General features: G+C 33.9%; 1 protein-coding gene across 1 annotated transcript; it reads left to right on the top strand.

The window, feature by feature from the left end:
- The first annotated feature begins 11,845 nt into the window (after nt 1-11,845).
- On the top strand, nt 11,846-14,779 carry LOC121757431. The gene is made up of 3 exons (XM_042152978.1): nt 11,846-11,873; nt 12,854-14,122; nt 14,443-14,779. Exons 1-3 carry the CDS (start codon nt 11,846-11,848, stop codon nt 14,475-14,477), a joined length of 1,332 nt encoding a protein of 443 aa, XP_042008912.1. The 3' UTR covers nt 14,478-14,779.
- Nucleotides 14,780-22,589: the final 7,810 nt, after the last annotated feature.

Below are 22,589 nucleotides of genomic sequence, written 5' to 3'. Positions count from 1 at the left end.
GTCAGCTAGCTATCAACATTTCAAGCTTAACTATGCATAAGTAGACAAATTTTGAACGTCAAAATAAGATGCAACGAATGACCCAACCCAACCCATCTATCTATATTTACAAATTAGCCAAAAATAACCCTTTGAACTTCCAAGCCCAAATCAAACTCAATCTCAAACTAATTGTATATATCTAAGTTGGGCCACTACTTTAAACTATACAATAAAGTTTCTTTTAACGGGCTTTAATTTTAGATCGTGTCATATAAACAAAGCCCACTTAATATCTATCGGTTTAAATAATTCAGTTGACAAAGGCCCAAAATAAACCTCCCTCCGTCCCTGAAAATTTGTCTTCTATTTCCTTTTTCGTTCGTCCCTAAAAATTTATCACCTTTCACTTTTACCATTTTTTATAGTGGACCCTACATTCCACTAACTCTTTTACACTAACATTTTATTATAAAACTAATATATAAAAGTAGGACCCACATGCCACAAACTTTTTTAACTCACTTTCTATTACATTTCTTAAAATTCGTGCCGGGTCAAATGGTGACAAATTATTAGGGACGGAGGGAGTAAAACTATATAGAAGCATATCGATTTATTGATATAGCTAGCAAGAATAAAAACAGTTAAATGGCTCTTATAGTTGTGCGAGGGTAATTATCACCCCATGTCACCCTCCACTTACCAACTTGCAATTTCATCAATTATTTAAGAAGCATAGTATCATTAAACAATGGAGGTGTATAGTGAAAAAGTGTAGCATAAATACAACTTGATACTTGAATGGAATAAGAGCATCTGCAGCGGTGCTCTTCCGCAAGAGCAGCCGCCGTGCCCACTGCTGCACTCTTGCCGTTGGCACGACGGTGCTCTTGCTATCGAGCACGGTCGTGCCAACGGCAAGAGCACGAGCAGCCGACGTGGCATGCTCTGATTGGCCGTTGGTTTAACATTTTTAAAAAAAAATCGAAAAAATCTAAAAAATGTAGGTTATAAAAAAAATATTTTCCCACTTCCTAATAAAATATATCCATTTTTTCCACACTTTTAATTTATTTTTTCATAATTTTTATCCCAAAATTCATACTTTCATCTATAAATACCTCCATTTCAACACAAAAAATCACACTACACCAAACAACTCTCTCAATCTCAATTTTTAGGGTTTTAATTATGTAATTTTTATTTTTTTAGGATTTTAATAATGTAATTTTTAATTTTTAGTGTAGTTTTTAACTTTTTTTCGAGTATTTTTAATGCATTTTAATATTGTAGAAACGTTTTTAGTAATTGAAGTATTTAAATTGAATAATAAAATGGTGAGACCTTTGAGCATACTTTTGCGAAAGAGGAGGAAATTGAAAATTAATAAAAATGGGTCTGAACCCACATCCGTGCTCTGGGCAAGAGCATGAAGGTGGGTGCTCTAAAGAATGCGCCCACAATATTATCATCTCCCTCTCAAATATGTGCGCAACTTTATCAATTAATTAAAATCAATTAATATACGCAATCTTTTCAGAATTAGATAAATTGGTAAGTGAATATGATGCCAAAAAAACAAGGCAAATTGGCCCTTGGAGTAGTGAAATGATATAGAACCTCTAAAAAACCAGTAGTCACAAACAGAAATTCTAGTGATTAAATAGTCAATAAATTAGAGTGTCTCGTGACTATACAAATGTATCTATAAAGACAAAGGCATAAATGTTTGTATCAAGATTTTCAAGCTCCTATCTTGTCGCCTTCTTAGTTTCCCATTTCGAGAACCACATCTCTTCATGCATGTTTTTCCATCTTTCTCTGACTCTTCTTCTTCATCACTCACTTACACACTGACACATATGGATGGAATATAATTATGGTGGATGCACATAATAATGATGTTAAAAGTTGCATCTACGATTTTGGTCAAAGTTGTTGATCGAGTAAAGGAAGGGAGAAAAAATTGGTTTAATATTTTAATAAAAAATACTCCATCCGTCCCGCACTACTCGCACATTTCCTTTTGGGCACGGAGATTAAGGAATGAGTGATAGACAAAGTCAACAATTACGGCTGTAGGTATAAATTGTTACTAAAAATGGAAAGAGTGCAAATAACTTGGGACGCCCAGAAATGAAATAAGTGCAAGTAGTGCAGGACGGAGGGGTATTTTTTTTCTTAGAAATAGAAAGTGATCATCTTCTGTACAGGAAATAATATAACAAACTATTAATGTATTTATTTTTAGTATTCAAAAGATCGGCTTAATTAATTAGGTTCAAGACAATTTTTGATGTATAAAATAAGTTTTGGTAGAGGCTTAAGCCCCTCCTTCCTCCTTTATTAGGTCTGTAAACTCCCATAGAGTGGTATTAAAAGAATGATGAATTCACTGTAGAATATATATGTTGAATTTGCTATGAAAATTTAAAAATTTTAATTTTCGTCCAAAGGAATATGAACCCAAGAGATGATGAATCCACCGTAGATCCACAAGCTACAGTTTAGTCTCGTGTCACATTGTTTTTAGTCAATAATACCTAAGTCGGATTAATATTCAGATCCTCTTGACTTTATAAATTGGATCGCGACACGTGTCTTACTAATTACTTATATACGTGACATCAATATAGTAGTAAGTTAAAATACAATAGTGAAGGACCAAAAAAAATAAATTTATAGGTGGAGTGCTGGTGTTGCTTTAATTATGTGATTAATTAATTACTATGATGAGCAAGTGGTTATCTAACATAACATGAGGGGGAAGAAATTTGTGGTGGTTTTGAATGTCTTGTGAATTGGGAAATTTCAAACCGAATATTGTACACAAATAATTAAAATAAATGCAACTGTTATCATAAACCTATATGTGCAGCATTAAATATGGTAGAAGATTTGTCTTTACTTAGCTAGTTTTTTTTTCAACATTGCATTAATCCTCCCTTTTGTTGGAAATAAATCAAGGAATTAATGTGATTGATTCCTAATTGATCTCTAATTGATCATATACCAAAATTAGGAGGTTGTATTTTCCATATGTAAATTGTATCTTACTTATAAAGATGTAATCTCTGCACATATTCATTAAGAATAAAATTACACCATTTTTCGATCCCCAATTGTTTCTTCACCTTTGATTATGATTATGAATCCCTAAACCAAATCTAAAGCACAATTCTAACGCGTGGCGATAAGTGTGAGAGGTTATTATGGAAAAGTACGCGATATTCTAATTTAAAATTAAAAAAATAAACAGAAAATTATTCATGCATCAAACTAAAATACATGTATATATCAAAAACCACCCCACATCCATCTTCTCTTAGGCGATCGTCAGCAAAATTAACTATAATCAGAATTAGCATTATTATTATGGAGTAATAATTGACCAAAATATTCCCATGAGAACCACTATCATCAATATATGTGTATATAACTTGCAAGAAATAAAATGTTGATGAATAATAATTATTATAACCAATTTCTCGTCCACACAATTCAGATATCATATATTCACGTATTGCAGTTGCCTACATCTTTACTCTTTTCTTTTCTTTTCTTTTGGCCTTTTGTATTGTTTTAGTCGTGCACACACTATATTCTAAAATGATACACTTACTGTGTTATCCTTAAATGTGAACAAAGTAGCTTCGAAAAACATTCAAGCGATAACAACCTTGTCTAACTGATCTAAAAGTTAGTAGTCCAGACATATTATCAAGTATTATGTCTAGATAATTACAAATGTAGAAAAAGGAAAAACAAAGGAGAGGAAATATTTCTGTAATCATAATTGACTCGACAAACCACGTATGTGTAACCTATATGTCCCATAAAAATAGTTCACTTCTCAATCTAATAAGGTGGAGTTCACTAATAATACTCCAATAACTTCTCTTATCTATAATTTATTTCATATTAAAATTCTTGTATGTTTATGAATAATAAATTACATCCATATCAGAAAAACAAAGAGAGACAGGTGATGCGCAAATTAATGAGAAAGGGGTCCACTAATTATATTTTACTTGTTGTGACCGTCCTTTTAATAAGAGATGGGCCGAGAGAGGCCCACAGGATTGTGGAAATCCAAATCACATCCATCAGTAGTGGGCCTCCTTTTGTCTACGACTAAAAATAATGAGGACAGGTCAGGTACCCTAATTTAATGGGAAATGAGTGAGTAGGGTCGTACGACATGACCGTACGGCACATGGGAGGAAAACGCTACGGTTAATTAAATTCCATCGTCAACTGCCCCTGGCCCCACTCCCCTGCGATTCAACAAAAGTAGCGCGTCAATTTTTTTAATTATTTTATTTTCTCGAAAAATTAAATTATTGATAGTATTTACTTATTCCTCCTTTCCGGCTAAGATGGCATATTTCTTAGCCGACACAAGATTTTAAGTGTTACTGGTTAAAATGTTTAATTGGAGAGAGAAAAGGTGGGTGCAAGTATTAGGGCATCAGCAGTGGGGCGCCCTAAGGCGCGCCACGTCATCTATTTTATCCTCCTACCTCCCCACCTGCAGTGGAGCGCCATCATTTTTTAATATTTACAAAATCCATACAAATTTTAAAAAACTAATAAATTAAAATACGAATTTCAAAAACTTCATTTCATTTAATAAAAATTAATACATTACAATGCGAATTTAAAAAAACGCAAACTCAACGACGGCGGTTACGATCTCACACTTCTTCAATCATGTCGCTCATGAGCTGCGCATGATCCTATTGGTTGCGCATTGATGTCTGTCTAGATAGAACCTCATTGAAGCCTAACGGTAACCCTCTATCGGGTGTCTCGGTCGACGTGCCGGACGAGCTAGATGCACGGTCATCTTCATTCCAATCGGTGATGCTTCCGCCTTCATTCTCGACTATCATGTTGTGCATGATTATGCACGCATATATGACATCGGCGATGACTTCCTTGTACTAGGAACGAGCCGGCCCTTTCACAATTGCCCACCGTGATTGGAGCACACCAAATGCCCGCTCGACATCCTTCCGCGCCGACTCCTGCTTTTGCGCAAATAAAACCCTCTTCTCACCAATTGGGTAGTTGATCGTCTTTAGGAAAACTGGCCACCGCGGGTAGATGCCATCGGCCAAGTAGTACCCCATATGGTATTTGCTTCTGTTGGCAGTGAACTCGATGGCCGGGCCGTTGCCGTTACATTGCTCGGTGATGAGGGTGGACGAGTTGAGGACGTTAATGTCGTTGTTCGACCCGGCTACGCCGAAGTAAGCATGCCAGATCCAGAGTCGATAGTCAGCGACGGCTTCGAGGATCATCGTCGGGTGGCTGCCCTTGTATCCTCTTGTGAATTGGCCTCTCCACGTCGTTGGACAATTCTTCCACTGCCAGTGCTTACAGTCGATGCTCCCGAGCATCCCAAGAAACTCGTGCGCCATCTCGTGCATCTGCATCAGACCCTGGCAATCAGTGGCAGTCGGCTTGCGCAAATATGTGTCGCCATAGGCCTCTACTATCCCCCGACAAAAGCGCTTCAGACACTCGCGACCTGTAGAATCCCCGCAGTGGAGGTACTCGTCAAAAAGGTTCGACGTGGTGCCGTATGCCAACTGACGAATAGCAGTCGTGCACTTTTGCAATGGTGTAAGGTCGGGTTTGCCGATGTCGTCCTCCCGAAACGTGAAGTATTCATCACGTGAAGACAATGTCCAAACAATGCTGAGAAAAAGGTACCGCGACATTCTAAACCGCCGGCGGAAAACAGTCGGGCCCCATCGTGGTTGATCGGCAAAATAGTCTTCAACCAGACGTCTGTGAGCTTTCGGGTGGTCGCGTCGGACATACGTCCTATGTCGAATAGGCCTATGGACTTGCTCAGCCGCCGCTGCCGCCGCCTCCTCCTCGCGCTGCATTGCCGTATAGCATGCCGCCATGGCCTCTTCAACGGCTGCATCTAATGCTTCTGACGTCGAACTACCGGACTCAGACGAACTAGAACTATTGGTGTCGTCGCCGAGATTCATTTTGGTTGGATGTTGAGAGAGAATATGTAAAGAGATAGTCGATATGTTCGTATGTACAAATGAATGAGAAACGAGATTTAAATAGAAAATAAAAAACGCGTGCCATCGTCCGCGACCATCGTCCGCGTAGCCCACAATGGGGCGGCCGATGGCCTATCGTCCGCGGCCATCATCTGCGTAGGCCGCAATGGGGCGGACGATGGCGCGACGATCGTCCGCGGCCTATGTCACGCACCCGCAATGGCGCCGACGATGCGCGCCAGCGGGCGTGCCATTGTCCGCCCCATTGCGGATGGCCTTAAAATATAGAGAGAAAGAAAGATGAATATTTTAATAGGAGTAAGAAAAAGTAATTTGATGTATTAATTGGAGAGAGAACGTTTCCAAAAAAATGTGTCATCTTAGTTGAGACAAACTAAAAAATAAAATGTGTTATCTTAAGCGGGAGAGAGGGAGTAGTATTACCCCCATTCTTTACTATGTGGGATTTATTTTCGGCACGAAATTTAAGAAAATATAATTTGCTATTTAAATAGAAAATAGTTCATTCGTCCCACAAATATATGCACTCTTTTCATTTTAGTTCATCTCATAAGAATATTTACTTTCCAATTTTGAAAAATATTTTCTCTATAATAAGTTAGGATGCATTCTCCATTAATAATATTTTAATTACTTTTTCTCTCTATATCTCTCTTACTTTACCAATTTTGTATTAAAATCCATGTTGAACTCAAAGTGCATATTCTTTGGGAACGGATGGAGTAATAAAGTAAAAGAATGAATAAAGTAAAGATGAAAAAGTAAAAGAGAGAATGAAAAAAAAAATGACTCATTTATTTTGGAATAACTAAAAAATAAATATGAATTATTAAGCAAGGGACTGATCGAGTATTTTTTGATTGATTTATGGTCAAATTGTCAATCTTATGGAGTAATTTCTGAAGCTAGAATATAACATCATTTTATTTTTATTGCTAATTTAAAAAACGTCAAAATTCAAAACAATGTGATTTATTGTAACATCATGGAGTACTTAATTTTGCCAGATTAATTTCCATTTTGACAATCGCGAAACAATTAAAAATTTATAATTACAATTCAAAATTACTAGATTAACCATAAATGAATGAAAAAAATATAAATAATTATAATTGCATAATAATAATTAAGGCTAATTAAGAGAATCAGATTGCAAATAATAATTGAAACGCGGTGTGCAATCAGTTTTATTTTCTTTTTTCTGATTAAGTGTGATAATTCCGGTGATGTTTTGGGGAACATATCTAAAATGTTTTATTCTCTCGTGATGATTGTAATTCGTAAACATTGATACCGTGACAGCGAAGAAGATAATAATTAAAGCAATTAATAAGGTGCATCTCAAATATATGAACACACAATTTTTACATTCCAAAAAATAAAACGCGGCAAATTCTTAAATATTTATGGCAAATTGACAAAAGAATTTAATTTCGTGCATTGCGCGGTGAAAAAAACACTAATTAGGTTTAAATGCTTATTGGGATTTAAACTTAATTACACTATACCTGAATAAGATTTTGGCAATATCTAAGCTCGGTGAATAAAGATTTAAATTATTGTAAATTAATTTACATTCACATCATCATATGTATGGTGCATACCCGTTAAGACTCATCAATCGCTAAATTCCTACTACATGTTAATATTATTTTGAGATCAATGCGTATAATATTGATTGATTTAAATATGAGATATGAGATGTCATATACCAAAAGATGATGGTATGATTTAATAATATGATTGTGGAGCTGGAAAATTAATTTCCAGCAAGAAAGTTAGATGAATCACACATATCAAGAAAAACACGCGTCGCCACTCATAATTAAGAGTACTATGATATAAACTGTAAATATATATAGAGAAAATTTGAAATTGTGGAGCCTAAATGTTTTCATCATAGAAGATTATTACTTTAATTGTTTTATTTAATAATTTATCAATAGTTTAAAGTATAAAACATAAACTTATAGCATTATAAAATTAAAATATTTTGTATGGAAAATCATAATATGAATACTTAGCTTTAATCATAAGCAAAAATAATGAATGCTAGATTGCTAAAGCGCATGAGGAATTTTCCATTGAGACCATTCCCATTCATTTTATCTTTGTTCAATTTGTAACCAATAATACTAACATAGTTTTAATTTTGCTAGTTCTAAATATAGTCTAATTGATTGATACATTTCGTCTTAGGCATTTGGATTGAGTAGTGCAGTTAAATAATTGCCCTAGACAAAAATTTTTAGACAATTTTTATTTAAAATTGGCATAACATAAATTACAGTTGGGATATTATTGTTCATAATACCTCAAAAAGTTTGTCTAAAAGGAGCATGCTTTTGACGTAGACTGCAACATGAGGTTGCACTATAATATTGTCTGCCCCTAAAAGAAAAAAATGTCTTGGTCTGAAATATTAGTAGTATTTATTATAACAACAGGCGAAAATGTTTATTAATTTATATATTTTGTTGTGGGAAAATGCCAGCTATCTAGAATATTACTACTACATTTTTTTTGTAAAAAGGTGAAAATAGTGTATATTATTGAATATACAAAATCAATGCATATATAATGAAATTAATTGTAGTGAAAAAAATGAAGTTTTGCTCATTATATCTTTGGAATTGGAGGTTTGTAAAATATTCTCTATTTTCACACTAAGCTAATCTTTTTCTATATGAATCATTGCTTTTGGAATTGTTTATTATCTTATACGAGTATTAATATATATAGGAATTACAGATGGAATTCCACATCCACCAGCAACTTGTTGATTTTTGGATTTGAATGGGTTGATATAGTGGGGTTTACATGTCGTCCACCTTGATGATTTTGTCAGAACCTATTAAGATAATTTATGTCCAACCATTACCCTCTCTGGGATACTTTTAATTTAGTTGGGGTTAGCCTTTTGTTTTAGAGTGATGCTAAATGACCATAATGTGGCCAGCCATAAAGAGTTAATTTAGTCCATTTACATGCATAAAAAAAATTAGAATTACCGATATAAACTTATATGTGTGTGAATGGACTTGTGAGTTGATACTTATCTTTGAATTCCATTACGTAAGCCACATTAATATCACGAATTACTGTATACGTTGAGCAACGATCAAGAAATGACAGTAGTAATAAGTTGAGCAAAAACTACGAAAGAGCAACACTAACATGTTGAGCAACATATAATGAAGATGATATAAAAGTAAAATCAAGTAGTATTAAATAAAAAATTTGAAAAAAAATCAATTTTTTTATTATTTAATTAATTTATGGCTGGCCATAATGTGGCCGCATAGCTTTATTCTTTGTTTAGAGTATGCATGTTATTATGACAACATATACTAGTACTTCTTAATTTAGTTAGCCCAATCATTAGGGAGATTTGATCGAAACAAAAACCCACAAGAATATATAGTTACATTATTTACATACTACTAATAAAAAAGAAGGATGGCTATAAATGTACACAAGTACATAACTGAATTTTAAAGAAATTTTACACTGAAAATTAATTTATATTAATTGATTTAAAGTATATTACTACCTCCTCCGTCCAACAATAAGAGTCCACTTTTGTCATTTTAGTCTGTCCCACAATAAGAGTCCACTTTTACTTTTACTATAAATGGTAAGTCCTACATTCCACTAAGTCATTCCACTCACATTTCATTATAAAACTAATAGTACATAAAAGTGAGACATTTACTTCACTGACTTTTTCAACTCACTTTCTTTTACATTTCTTAAAACCTGTGCCGAGTCAAATGTGGACTCTGATTATGGGACGGATGTAGTATATACTAATCATTATGTAGTAATTTAGAAAATTAATAACGTTTTAAATTACATATCTACGTATTTGAGAAAAAAACATTTGTTATTAGATAGTATTATGTAGTGATATTATGTAATGTATAATTAATTGAAATTGTATTTATAATATAATAATAATTAAATTGTATTTAGAATGTAGATATATTATGTAATGTATAATTAATTTAAAACCCGACGATTCATATGTCCTAAAATTTCCAAAGCCTCTTATTTTTAATGAAGAAGTCAATTAGAAAATGTGATGAGCGCCGATAGTTGAATAATCACTAATCTATATCTACATTTCTACGTTTTTCCCGTGAATATCAATTCACGCATGTCACATTTTTTGTTCTGTTATTTCATGCACTTTTATTATCCACAACTTTTTTACTTTTTTAAGTCCAAAGCCGAATATCATTCAAAAAGTGGGATCTAAATTAAAGAAAAAGTAAATAAAGTGAGGTGTGACCTGATTTCAAACGAGATGAACACATTCTGTAGCCTTTTCTACTTTAACCAATTAATAAATCCTTCAAATTATAAAATACTAATGTTTACTTTTTGAATTCAACCTCAATATATGACAGTTATCATATTCATAGTCCCTGATATTTTATTATTCTAAATTTAATTGTTATTGTCGAGACACCCACAAAATTAAATTTGGTTAAAGTTGGAAAAGGATAACATTTTCACACGAGGGGAATAATTTGGGTGAAAAAATAAACAAATAAAGTTGGATAGAGAAGTGATTGATTTATCATTTTATTGTGACAACTGTACTGAAACGGACTACGGAAAGTGATAATAAATTAAAATGAAGATAATAGAAAAAAGTAAAGTGATATTTTGTGATATCACTTCTGCCACACCTTTTACTTTAGTTTTTATTTATTTTTTACTACTTAGTATTAATACAAGGATAAGTAGATCAACCAAGGATTTGTAAAGACTTGTTTAATTATATTTTAGCATTAACGTAGTTTGTATTTAGTTACTAGTACTAGTATTAGTACAGTATTAGTTTTCATTTTATTAATTTAGACTGATTTTATTTGATTTGTTTTAGTTGCGGCTCAATTAGTAGACTTTTTACGAGACAAATTATTATTTTTTCAGATTTCATTTTTTTTTACAATTTATCCATTCATCTAAAATTCTCTATATGCCCTCGCCACAAGCTTAGTGGTATTTGAAAATATTTTTTATAGTATTGTCAAACTTTTGCAAATTACTGGATGTGAACATAATCCTTCCTTTCTTGTGAACAAATTAATGTCAAGTACAAATATTTATTAATAATTTTAATTATAAAAAATTACTATAATTTATGGTATAAACTTTTGTAAACATAATGCTTCCTTTCTTTTTTTCCTGGATCCGCCCCGCTCGATGTGTATAAATATACTAGATGTGTATAAAGGGTAACGAACTCTATATATTATACAAACTCCAAACTTTTCAACATAGTATAAAATTTCAAGATTTTGATGTCAACACAATGCCAGTACGGTGTCATTCGTTGACACTATGTTGACATTTTTTGTTGCTAATATTTTGTCATGTGTTGACATTTTCTAACAGTCCAAATCATAGTTTAAAGTTTGTACAATATATAGAAGTTGCATTTGATTACATTCTTGTGTATAAATATATATACCTTCATTTAATTTTTACTTCCTTGTCCTATAAGTTTTTATATTTATACAAATGATTTAGAGTAAATTTATTTTATCTTTAATAATTAAATGAAAAATCAAATATATTAATAATTTAATTGACCTAAATAAGGATAAAGATTAAACGAGAGATTATATAATTGTTTTGTAAAATTCTTAAATAAAAATATTTAAAACCAAAATTAAATTTTGAATAATATTACGAAAAATAAAAACTATATAAATTATGTTGTTTTACATTATCGGGCCCACCACCAGTAAATGAACATTCCAAGAATGTGTTAAAATGCTAGGATAGTGCAATTAATGGGTGTAGCTAAAGAATTCGAGTTAGGTAAATTGGACAAGAAAATAGATTTACAACGGGATCGACAGCCTCTATATTGTTCTCGATATCTACCAAACTTTAAGAAAGAAGAAAAATGGCCATAACTTGCTGAAAGAGTAAATGCATATTTTTATGTTGTTTGGTTCAAAAACTTGTCAATGTCAAGTAGGGTTGGCACTAGGTTGTTTGCTTGCCTCGTATAAATTTCTTTCAATCTAGCTTGAAATATCCCATAAAATAAATCACATAATCATTTATATTCCAAATATTACATAATAAAATTAGTAAACTACATTAGTTAAATCATTTATATTTCAAAAAGTTACATTAGTTAACTCTGATAGTGGTATAATGTTAAGATTTGTTTGAACAACGGTTAAATTGTAGTTATAATTAGCTCGACGGGTAAATCTAAACTAGAGACCTTTAGTCCTTATCCTAATCCTAATCCTATAGTGAACATAACATAGATGGACATTAATTGTGTTATAATCTAAATGCAAGTACAGTACACAAGAAAAATAAAGATGATTTGAAACTTATTAAGGTGTGTTATTGCCTTGGAAAAACTCTTAATCGTTTTTAGAAAAGAGCATTTGTGTTTTTGCTTTAGAATAAAAGAAATCCATACGTCTCCTTCTTATCTTTCTTTACTATTTAATTACACTTTGTTGAAAGTGAAGAAATAAATAGCTGCATGAAAACAATGAAATGAAGAAGACTCGATGATTTAGAGAAGAAGATCTTCAATGATGAGCTGGCAGTTAGTTAGTTGGTAGTTAGTTAAAAGAGAGTTAATCGTCTGTGATCAACTCCATGCACCCTTATGCACTCTAGCTACGTCTTAGCTCTTCCAGCCATAGTATAAATAAGTAGCTAGCTATTTCTCTTTGAATTGAATTCATAATTTTGATCAATAAAAATATCTTTTCCTCTCATCTCTTTATATCTTCTCTATATTGAGAATTGATTTGATATATGTTTAGTTTTACAATTTCTACATGGTATCAGTGAACATCTTTTAAATTCCGCATTCTATCTTTGTTTCTGTGATGGCTCGCGGCAATGCGCCGCTAACTCCGGCAACGCTGGAAGCAGCGGATCATCAAACAATTCTACTTTGGAGGACAATTCCAGTCCATATTACCTTCATCCAAGCGACAATCCTAGTTTGCAGCTTGTGCCTCAGGTTTTAACCGGATCAAACTACATCAATTGGAGTAGATCTGTGACTACAGCTCTTCTAGCTAAGAATAAACTACCTTTCGTCAATGGTACTCTTCTTCGACCGGATGATGATCATCTTCTCCTTCCGGCATGGATTCGATGCAACAGCATGATAGTTTCATGGCTACGAAACTCGATTTCACCACAGATATGTTCCAGCATAATGTATCTGGAGAATGCCTATGAAATATGGCTGGATCTACGTGATCGCTTTTCTCAATCTGATTCTGCTAGATCCTATCAACTTCGACAGCAAATCATGAATCTCACACAAGGTCAGAATGATGTTAGCTCTTATTTTACTAATCTGAGAATAGTCTGGGATGAATTTAAGCATTTCCAGCCGATTGCTTGGTGTACATGCTCCAATTGCCGTTGCAATAGCGCTCGGCGATGGCAGATTTCTCAAGAGGAGGATTGCACAATGCAATTCCTCATTGGCCTTAATCCATCTTTTTCTCAAATCCGATCTACAATCCTCTCTATGGTACCTTTACCATCACTGTCAAAGGTCTTCTCCATGGTTGTGCAGGAAGAAAGACAACGAAATATTGATCAAGCCTATATTTCTCCTTCTCATTCTTCAAGTGAACAATTGTTTGCTGCAAATGCAGCTTCCTCATCCTATGGCAGAGGCAGATTATGTACTCACTGTGGAAAAACAAATCACACTATTGATCGATGCTTTGTCCTACATGGTTTTCCACCTAGTTTTGGAAGAGGCAGAGGAAAACCTACATTTAGAGATTCTATGCAACCTAAATCAGTGAATTTGGTGGAGGATAACTTTGCTGATTATAGTGACAAACAATTCACTAACAATGCTACAAATTCCTCTGTTACAGCAGGTTCTATACATTCAACCATGGAGCAATGCCAACATCTCATGGCTTTACTGCAGTCTCAGCTTGGCATGTCTTCCTCTCCCCAATCCACTTCAGCTCCACCAGAAAACATCTCTGCCGCACTCATACATTCATCCACCTCATCACCTCAAGTTCCAACTTCACAATCACCTCACTTTGCTGGTACATTCTCTTTCACTCCCTTTGTAGCTAATGTTACTGCTCCTAATTCTTGGCTAATTGATACTGGTGCCACACACCATGTATGCTGCAATCTATCATTGTTTGATTCATCTTCCCCTGTTAATGAGACTTTTGTGAATTTGCCTAATGGTGAAACAGCCACTGTGACACACATAGGCACCATTAATCTCACTTCTTCAATAACTCTTTCCTCTGTCCTTTGTGTTCCTTCCTTCACTTTCAATCTTATCTCAGTCAGTTCCTTAACATCTTCTTTACCTTGTGTTGTGAATTTTACTCATGATTCACTCACAATTCAGGAAACTTCACAGGGGACTTTGATTGGGAAGGGTAAACGTGTTGGAAATCTTTACACACTCATTGTTGATTCTGGTATCATTCCTACTGTATCTGCTGCAAATGCCATTGTTTCTGTTGATACTTGGCATATGAGACTAGGCCATCCTTCCATAAATAAACTCAAATGTATTTCTGACATTTTGCATTTGCCAAATAAAAGCTTATCTGTTTGTGATATCTGCCCTATGGCCAAACAAAAACACCTCAGCTTTCAATCTTCCAACTCTATAGCAGATGCTCCTTTTGATTTGATACATTGTGATGTTTGGGGTCCTTTTAATCCTTGCACATCACAGGGCTTTACATACTTCCTTACCATTATTGATGATGCTTCCAGATTTGTTTGGATTTTCCTCATGAAACACAAATCTGATGTTAAAGACATTCTCATCCAATTCTTTAACACAGTCCACACTCAGTTCAATAAAAAGATCAAAATGATCAGAACCGATAATGCCCCAGAATTTCTTATACCCTCCATATACACTCCTTTTGGAACCATTCACCAACACTCTTGTGTGGAAACTCCACAACAAAATGCTAGAGTGGAGAGAAAACACCAACACCTTCTAAATGTTGCAAGAAGTCTTCTCTTTCAATCCCATTTACCTAACACTTTCTGGGGAGACTGCATTCTCACAGCAGCATACCTAATAAACCGAACTCCATCTTCTGTTTTACCTCATAACACTACACCATTTCATATCCTATACAATAAAGAACCTTCATATTCCCATTTGAAAGTGTTTGGCTGTTTGTGCTATGCTTCAACCCTTACTAGAGGCAGAGACAAGTTCTCACCAAGAGCTTCTAAGTGCATATTTTTGGGGTATCCACCTGGATATAAAGGGTACAAACTCCTTGAGATTGACAGCATGCAAGAAATCATTACTCGCAATGTTGTCTTTCATGAGGACATTTTTCCATACTCACACCTCACTACATCAAATTTCCCTGATTTCCCAACATCAGCCTCACACAATCTTTCAGCCGCACATAATAAAGAGCCTTCTTCATCCAATAATCCATCTTCTTCTTCAGAAATTAACCAGCAATCAACCTCTTCCATCACCACCAGGGCTGGCAGAACAATTACACCACCAGCTCATCTAACTGATTACTTATGTAACTCAGTTTCTTCCACTACTCCATACCCAATTTCTTCCTACTTCACATTATCAAAACTATCCCCAGAATACCTTCGATATGTCATTCTGATGACTGCAGTGTTTGAGCCAGCCAGCTATGCTCAGGCAGCTCCTATTCCAGAATGGCATCTAGCTATTCAAGATGAACTAAATGCTCTCAAAAAGACAGAAACTTGGTTTATCACAGCTTTACCACCTGGGAAAGAACCTATTGATTGCAAATGGGTTTTCAAAGTGAAGTTTCATGCTGATGGAACAGTAGAACGATATAAGGCAAGGCTAGTTGCTAAAGGCTATACACAATTGGAAGGTGTAGACTTTCTAGACACTTTTTCTCCTGTAGCTAAACTCACTACTGTGAAGTTTATGCTAGCACTAGCAGCAATACATAATTGGGAACTCAGTCATCTTGATATAAACAATGCCTTTTTATATGGAGACTTAGAAGAGGAAATCTATATGAACATACCTCCTGGGCTGTCTGTTGAGGGGGTCGACTGTGAACCAGGAACTAGACTTGTTTGTAGACTCAAGAAATCTTTATATGGTCTTAAACAAGCTTCAAGGCAATGGTACTTAAAGCTATCTCAAGTATTGAGTGGATTTGGACTTCAACAGTCAGCCTCAGACCATTCATTCTTCTTCAAGAAAGATGGTGCAAGATTCTTTGGTATAGTGGTTTATGTAGATGACATATTAATAGCCACAGATGACAGAAAGGAGATTGATAACTTCAAAGAATTTTTAGCTCAATATTTCAAGTTCAAAGACTTGAGCATTCCTAAATATTTTCTGGGATTGGAAATTGCTAGAAGTAAAGATGGTATTCTTGTTTCTCAAAGAAAGTATGCCATGGATCTGTTGAGAGATGCTGGTCTTCTAGGCTGTAAGCCATCTTCAGTTCCTATGGATCCCTCAAAACAACTGGGACAAGATGCAGGAGAAACAATGAAAGAGTCTTCAAAATATAGAAGATTAATTGGGAGACTTCTATATTTGTGCATCACAAGACCAGACATAACCTTTGCTGTCCATAAGCTCAGTCAATACGTATCTAAACCTTGTGAGGAACATTGGATAGCAGCTGAGAAAATATTGAGGTATGTGAAAGGAACACCGGGACATGGATTGTTCTATTCCAGGAAATCAGAATCTTCTTTGAGCATATTCTCGGATGCTGATTGGGCAGCTTGTCCGGATACTAGGAGATCAATGACAGGATATTGCCTATTTCTAGGAACTTCTTTGATATCATGGAGAGCTAAGAAGCAACACACTATATCAAGATCCTCAGCCGAAGCTGAATATAGAGCAATGGCTCAAGCTTGCTGTGAAGTAGTATGGGCTTCCACCATTTTGGCAGACTTCGGAGTCAAAATAAGTAAAGCTATCCCTCTGTATTGTGACAACCAAGCTGCGGTTCATATCTGCTCCAACCCAGTCTTCCATGAACGAACAAAACATATTGAAATAGACTGACATACAGTCAGAGAGAAGTACTTGGATGGGATTATTAAACCTATGCATATTCGAAACACTTTGCAGTTGGCTGACATATTTACCAAGCCTTTGGGAGTTGCTGCCTTCCAAGGAATGTTGGACAAGATGAACTTTAAAAGCCTATATTGTCCATCTTGAAGGGGGGTGTTGAAAGTGAAGAAATAAATAGCTGCATGAAAACAATGAAATGAAGAAGACTCGATGATTTAGAGAAGAAGATCTTCAATGATGAGCTGGCAGTTAGTTAGTTGGTAGTTAGTTAAAAGAGAGTTAATCGTCTGTGATCAACTCCATGCACCCTTATGCACTCTAGCTACGTCTTAGCTCTTCCAGCCATAGTATAAATAAGTAGCTAGCTATTTCTCTTTGAATTGAATTCATAATTCTGATCAATAAAAATATCTTTTCCTCTCATCTCTTTATATCTTCTCTATATTGAGAATTGATTTGATATATGTTTAGTTTTACAATTTCTACACACTTTGATAAATATTATCCACATATTTATAATATTAATTCAGGAATAAGTTACAAATCGAAGATTGAACTAAAGGAGAGTAAAAAATGGATGACATCTCTTGATCTTCAAAAGTACAGCCTCTCAATTCATTAATAAGCATGATTAGAATCTTTTTATTTTATCTTTAATTTACTTGCTAATATGAGTTCTAGTATATAGAATTACATTTTCATAATCGAAAAAGTTCATAATATTCGATATCAATCCTTTGTATTTGGAACGTTATACATTTCCCTGCAAGGACTTATCATTTTCCTTGAGTCAAACGGCCTTGTTTTTTTTCCTTTGGCTTTAAAAATAATTAATCATTAGACAAAGTGAAAAGTCGAAAGAAAAATGAGTGACGAAAGCTACTACGTTCGGACACCACCTCCTACTCCATCAACATGCTCAGACCGCTTCAACATCTACACAAATTTTGGACACCAACATCAACGACTCCATATGTCAACCGTATATCATTTGTACACCACGATTATGTGTCTTTTCTTTTTTTTTTATTAGTAGCACTACTTTTCTTTTTCGCGGCTAATGCGGCAATCGGTTTAAAACACATTTACAAAACGTCATTTTGAACTTAATTAGACATTGTCATGTTGTGCAGCGCCATTTCTCCATGTGTTTAAAGCAACATGTTATTCACCGAAAAATGGAAAGGATATGATAATTACGAAAATGTCAAACTTTGTGTTTATTTTTCATATTTTGAAAACGTGTGACATGCTAACATTTGACCATTTTTCATGATTTATTTGATAATTTGCACAAAAATGATTGTATAATATAATATTGAGAGCATCCACAATGGCGCCTAGCGCACCGCCTAGCCGAGCGCCGGCGCTAGGCGGTCGCTAGGCGAACCATTGCAGGAGCCGAAAACCGCCGAGCGGTTTTTCGGAAATGAATTTCGCCTAGCGCTAGGCGGTCAAAATCCGCTGGGCTATGCGCTGGGCGATCCGCTCGGCGCCATTGCAGCGCCCGGATCGCCCAGCGCATAGCCCAGCGTTTTTTTTTTAATTTTCGAAACACTATATATACGCGATTTGCACTTCATTTTCATTCGCACCACTTGTATTAACGAGTACTCTCTCTATCTTAATTTCTGTACAAGATCAACACCGAGAAATGAGTAACGCGGGTGGTAGTAGTGGAGGTAGTGGGGGGGGGGACGCTGAGGAGTACGAACGTCGAATGGCCGAAGCGTTTGAGGCATATACCGACATGCGCCAAACGGAAGCTCATATTCGACTCCAAAATGATTTAATTGAAGAGTTATGGGCGCGGAGGACTACTCGGAGTTAGTTTTTTTTATTTATGTAATTTTTTAAAATGTAATTTTTTTAAAATTTAAATAAAATTGTTGCATTTTCCCGTATCTGTGGCGTAAATTTAATTCCGTATTTTGTGTGATTGTTCATTATTTGTTTTATATAATTTTGAGTGATGTGGCTGGGCTATGGCTGGACTATTTGTTTGTTTAGATAATGTGGCAGGAAGATTTTTAGTGCTGATGATGTGGCAGGAGGAGTTTGTGGCTAGGCTATGGCTGGGCGAAAACCATTGTGGATGCTCTGATTACCTAGTTATGATCTTTCTTTCTAATAACAATTATAAATTCGACAAATATCAATAGTTTCCTACAAGAATTTGGGTACGTTGTCTTCAAGTCTCGGCGATAGTAATTACTAGTGTGATCAGAATATTCAGAAATTTAGTTCCTTGGTAGTATTTATTATGTATCTCATACATTAATTTACCGTCACATGATCTATTGGTTAATGGAGTATTAATATATTAAACTAAGCCAACCAATATTTTGATTTCATTAATGATCGTACCTACCCTCTTCTTCTAGATAACACAAACTAAGATTTCTTCTCGATAATAATTTTAATGCTTCGAAAATGTAGTGGGCAAGGATTGATTGAACCATGATTTCCATTTTTAGTATGAAGTTTCCATACTTAGAGTTTACAACGTTAATTTAATACGATATATAATAGAAAGTGTATTAAATGATATCACACACTAATATTATTATTTAAACTATGGAAATTAAATTATTTTCGTGAAACTACAACGCACATACGCGTATTTATGTATGAATTAATTCAATTTGATAATATCAAATGTATTACTATCACACTGATATTTTTTTTTTAAAATTGTGGAAATTAAATTAATATCATGAAACTACAACGCACATACGCGTATTATGTATTACTAATAAATATAGAGTTCCCTCCAACGTGACATGATTATGTTCTTGTAAACCAAGTATATGCCAGTGCTAATGATTGATTTAAAATAAATTATAGTAAATGGGATGATAAATGATTAGTTGAATATATATACTCAAATAATTTCGTCGGCGCCCTTGTGCCTATATCAATGTGAATACACTTCGTTTTTAGTCTGAACTGGATCTGAGAATTCCCCAAGACTCAACTGTCAGAATTATTACATTAAATAATTTTGTATCAATTTTAGGACACTGTCTCTCACCATTGGACTATGGCTTAATCTAAAACAATAATTGATCTTAGCATATAAGGTAAATATTTTATTTAGTCATTGTGTGTTGCTACTTATATTCGGGCTCAAGTAAAGAATATCGGATGCATAAATTTTTTTAGGTAAGAGCTATACATTTTTAAACTTCGAATTCGAATTTATAGATAATAATATTAATGTTTTTTTAATGATAACAGAGATTTTTGCACAATAATTTAAACAAAATACTAAAAATTTGATAATATTACATAAAAATGTATGTATGAAGAAATGTCTGCATATATATATTCAAACACAAACTAAATTTTATCATGCATAATAGGGTAGATACGTTGCTAAATTATTCTAACATGTAAATATATTGTAAAAAATGTCTAACTAACTAGTAGGACTGTGTGTCATGTATAATAGGGTAGATACCTTGATAAATTTTAATAAATACTGTACTCTACATTCATCCTATTTCAATTAAAAATCTCAATATATGTATGCTTACTTATTTAAGTGTGTCATGAATCATGATGTGGGCAAGTCACATTATTTCTTTAAATTCAAATACCGACAGTTATGGAAGCAATTTCTTTCTATTCAACTTAGGACTATTCTAATTTACTTAATTATGTGACTGTGACCACCCCTTTTAAATTTCGTGGAAATTGAATGAGATCTAAATTAGACCAACAAAATATCCCACTGACGCGTGGCGATGATTGTATAATGCTATTTTATCATTATGTATACCAATTTAATTAATCATATTCTAGCCTAGAATTAGGTTATCTTTTATTATGTCATATTGCCATTGTATATAATTTGTTTAGTTGAAATATCATTACTACACTTATAATGTATATGGATTGCAAGCTACTATATACTATCTTCTCAAAATTACCATCATTTTTTTGTTGGTTTCTGGAATACAAGAAAAACGAAAACGAAATTACAATACCAAATCGAAACCGTAAATAGTAAATGTAGTGATAAGCCGAGTCGAGGAGGCATCTTTACGCAAGACGAGATACGCCCCGGTAGTGCTCTCGGATTAGCATGTCGTCCCCAAAGATAAAACAACTTCCGTCTTTGATGAAGCAGCACCGATATCAGCAGAGCTCCGACAAACTAGATGGAGGTGAGGGCAGAAATTCGATAGAACAACAATGCAAAAAAGAGAGAGAAAGCTTATGATGCAGAATGTGGTGTATTTAGTGTAGAGAATGTAAGAGTATGCATCACTATTTATAGCCAATGTAGAGGATATGGAGTCAATTCTGCCATTAAGGCTACTTTGTAACGGTCGGCGGTTATAGACGTTACAAACGCCACTCATGGAGCATGAACCTGGACGGATGTATCTAGACATCTCTCACGTAATTGTTCATTCTAGAAATGTATCTGGACGAATTGATCAATGTGCACACATGGAATTCTACAAAGCATTCTCCGTATGCTTATTTGCCACATTATTTTATCTACATATCCAAAATGAGATTAATTAATTAATTACATAACTACATATATCGTGATATATTTTAATATATTATTTTTCACTCACCGGAATCAGTTTAGAGAAAATGAATATACCACAATTATTTACTCAGAGCGTAGATCGATTATAAATTATTTAATTATTTCAAAATTAAATATTCTATTACTTGTACGACCCGGTCAAATTGCGTTGACCGGACTACGATTCCAATAGTTTTTTCATCTTTTAGTTTTAGTTTTACTTTGTCTTTTCTGGATAACTATGTATTGCTACTTTTTTTCTGGCATATTATAGTATTCAACACATGATTATTTAATAAATAGCTCTAAAAAGTAATGATCGATTAATAGTTCTAATTAATCTTCAAATGCTTTTAAATACTTATCATTTTGCACCAATTCTCAATAGAGATTATGACTACCGTTTTTATCTCACATTTTCCATTAAAATTATTTGGAGGCAAGAATTAAACTCAATCCACCAAAAGTATATAAAAGCAAAAATAAAACTACAATTTTATTATTCTGTTTTAATAATTTATCAAAGCAAAAATAAAACTACAATCAGATATATTTTTAAAAAATATATTTCATTTTTAGAGATGTATGTGACTATGTTTAGTATCACCACCCTAATTTTAAAACTCGATGTCGTTCCATCAACATATTAATTATGCTACTTAATTAGAAGTTAAAACTAAATTAGCCATGCTTAATTTCATGAGTTCATTCAAAGAGTGTGGCCATTGACCACATTCGTGATTCGACAAAGGAGGTTGGGGAGAAACTTAATTAAATTGACAGTTATCTGTACTTGTAATACTCTCAATTTTTGGTCAATAAATTAATCAATTTACGAAATTTCCTAAAGTCGCGAATGAACATTTTAAACAAGTTAGTCCCAAGTCGAATTTGTCACTATATTTATAAAAATTACTAA

This window comes from Salvia splendens, chromosome 12 (genome assembly GCF_004379255.2).
Source record: "Salvia splendens isolate huo1 chromosome 12, SspV2, whole genome shotgun sequence".
Lineage (NCBI taxonomy): Eukaryota > Viridiplantae > Streptophyta > Magnoliopsida > Lamiales > Lamiaceae > Salvia > Salvia splendens.
The sequence above is the reverse complement of the archived record's forward strand: the minus strand, read 5'-3'. Positions and strand labels throughout refer to the sequence as shown.

Coding starts and splice junctions, on each gene's coding strand:
- LOC121757431 (XM_042152978.1), top strand. CDS start 11,846: ATGGGTGTAGCTAAAGAATTCGAGTTAG. Junction 11,874..12,853: donor AGCTAAAGAATTCGAGTTAG/GTAAATTGGACA, acceptor ATATATGTTTAG/TTTTACAATTTCTACATGGT. Junction 14,123..14,442: donor ACAATCACCTCACTTTGCTG/GTACATTCTCTT, acceptor CTCACAATTCAG/GAAACTTCACAGGGGACTTT.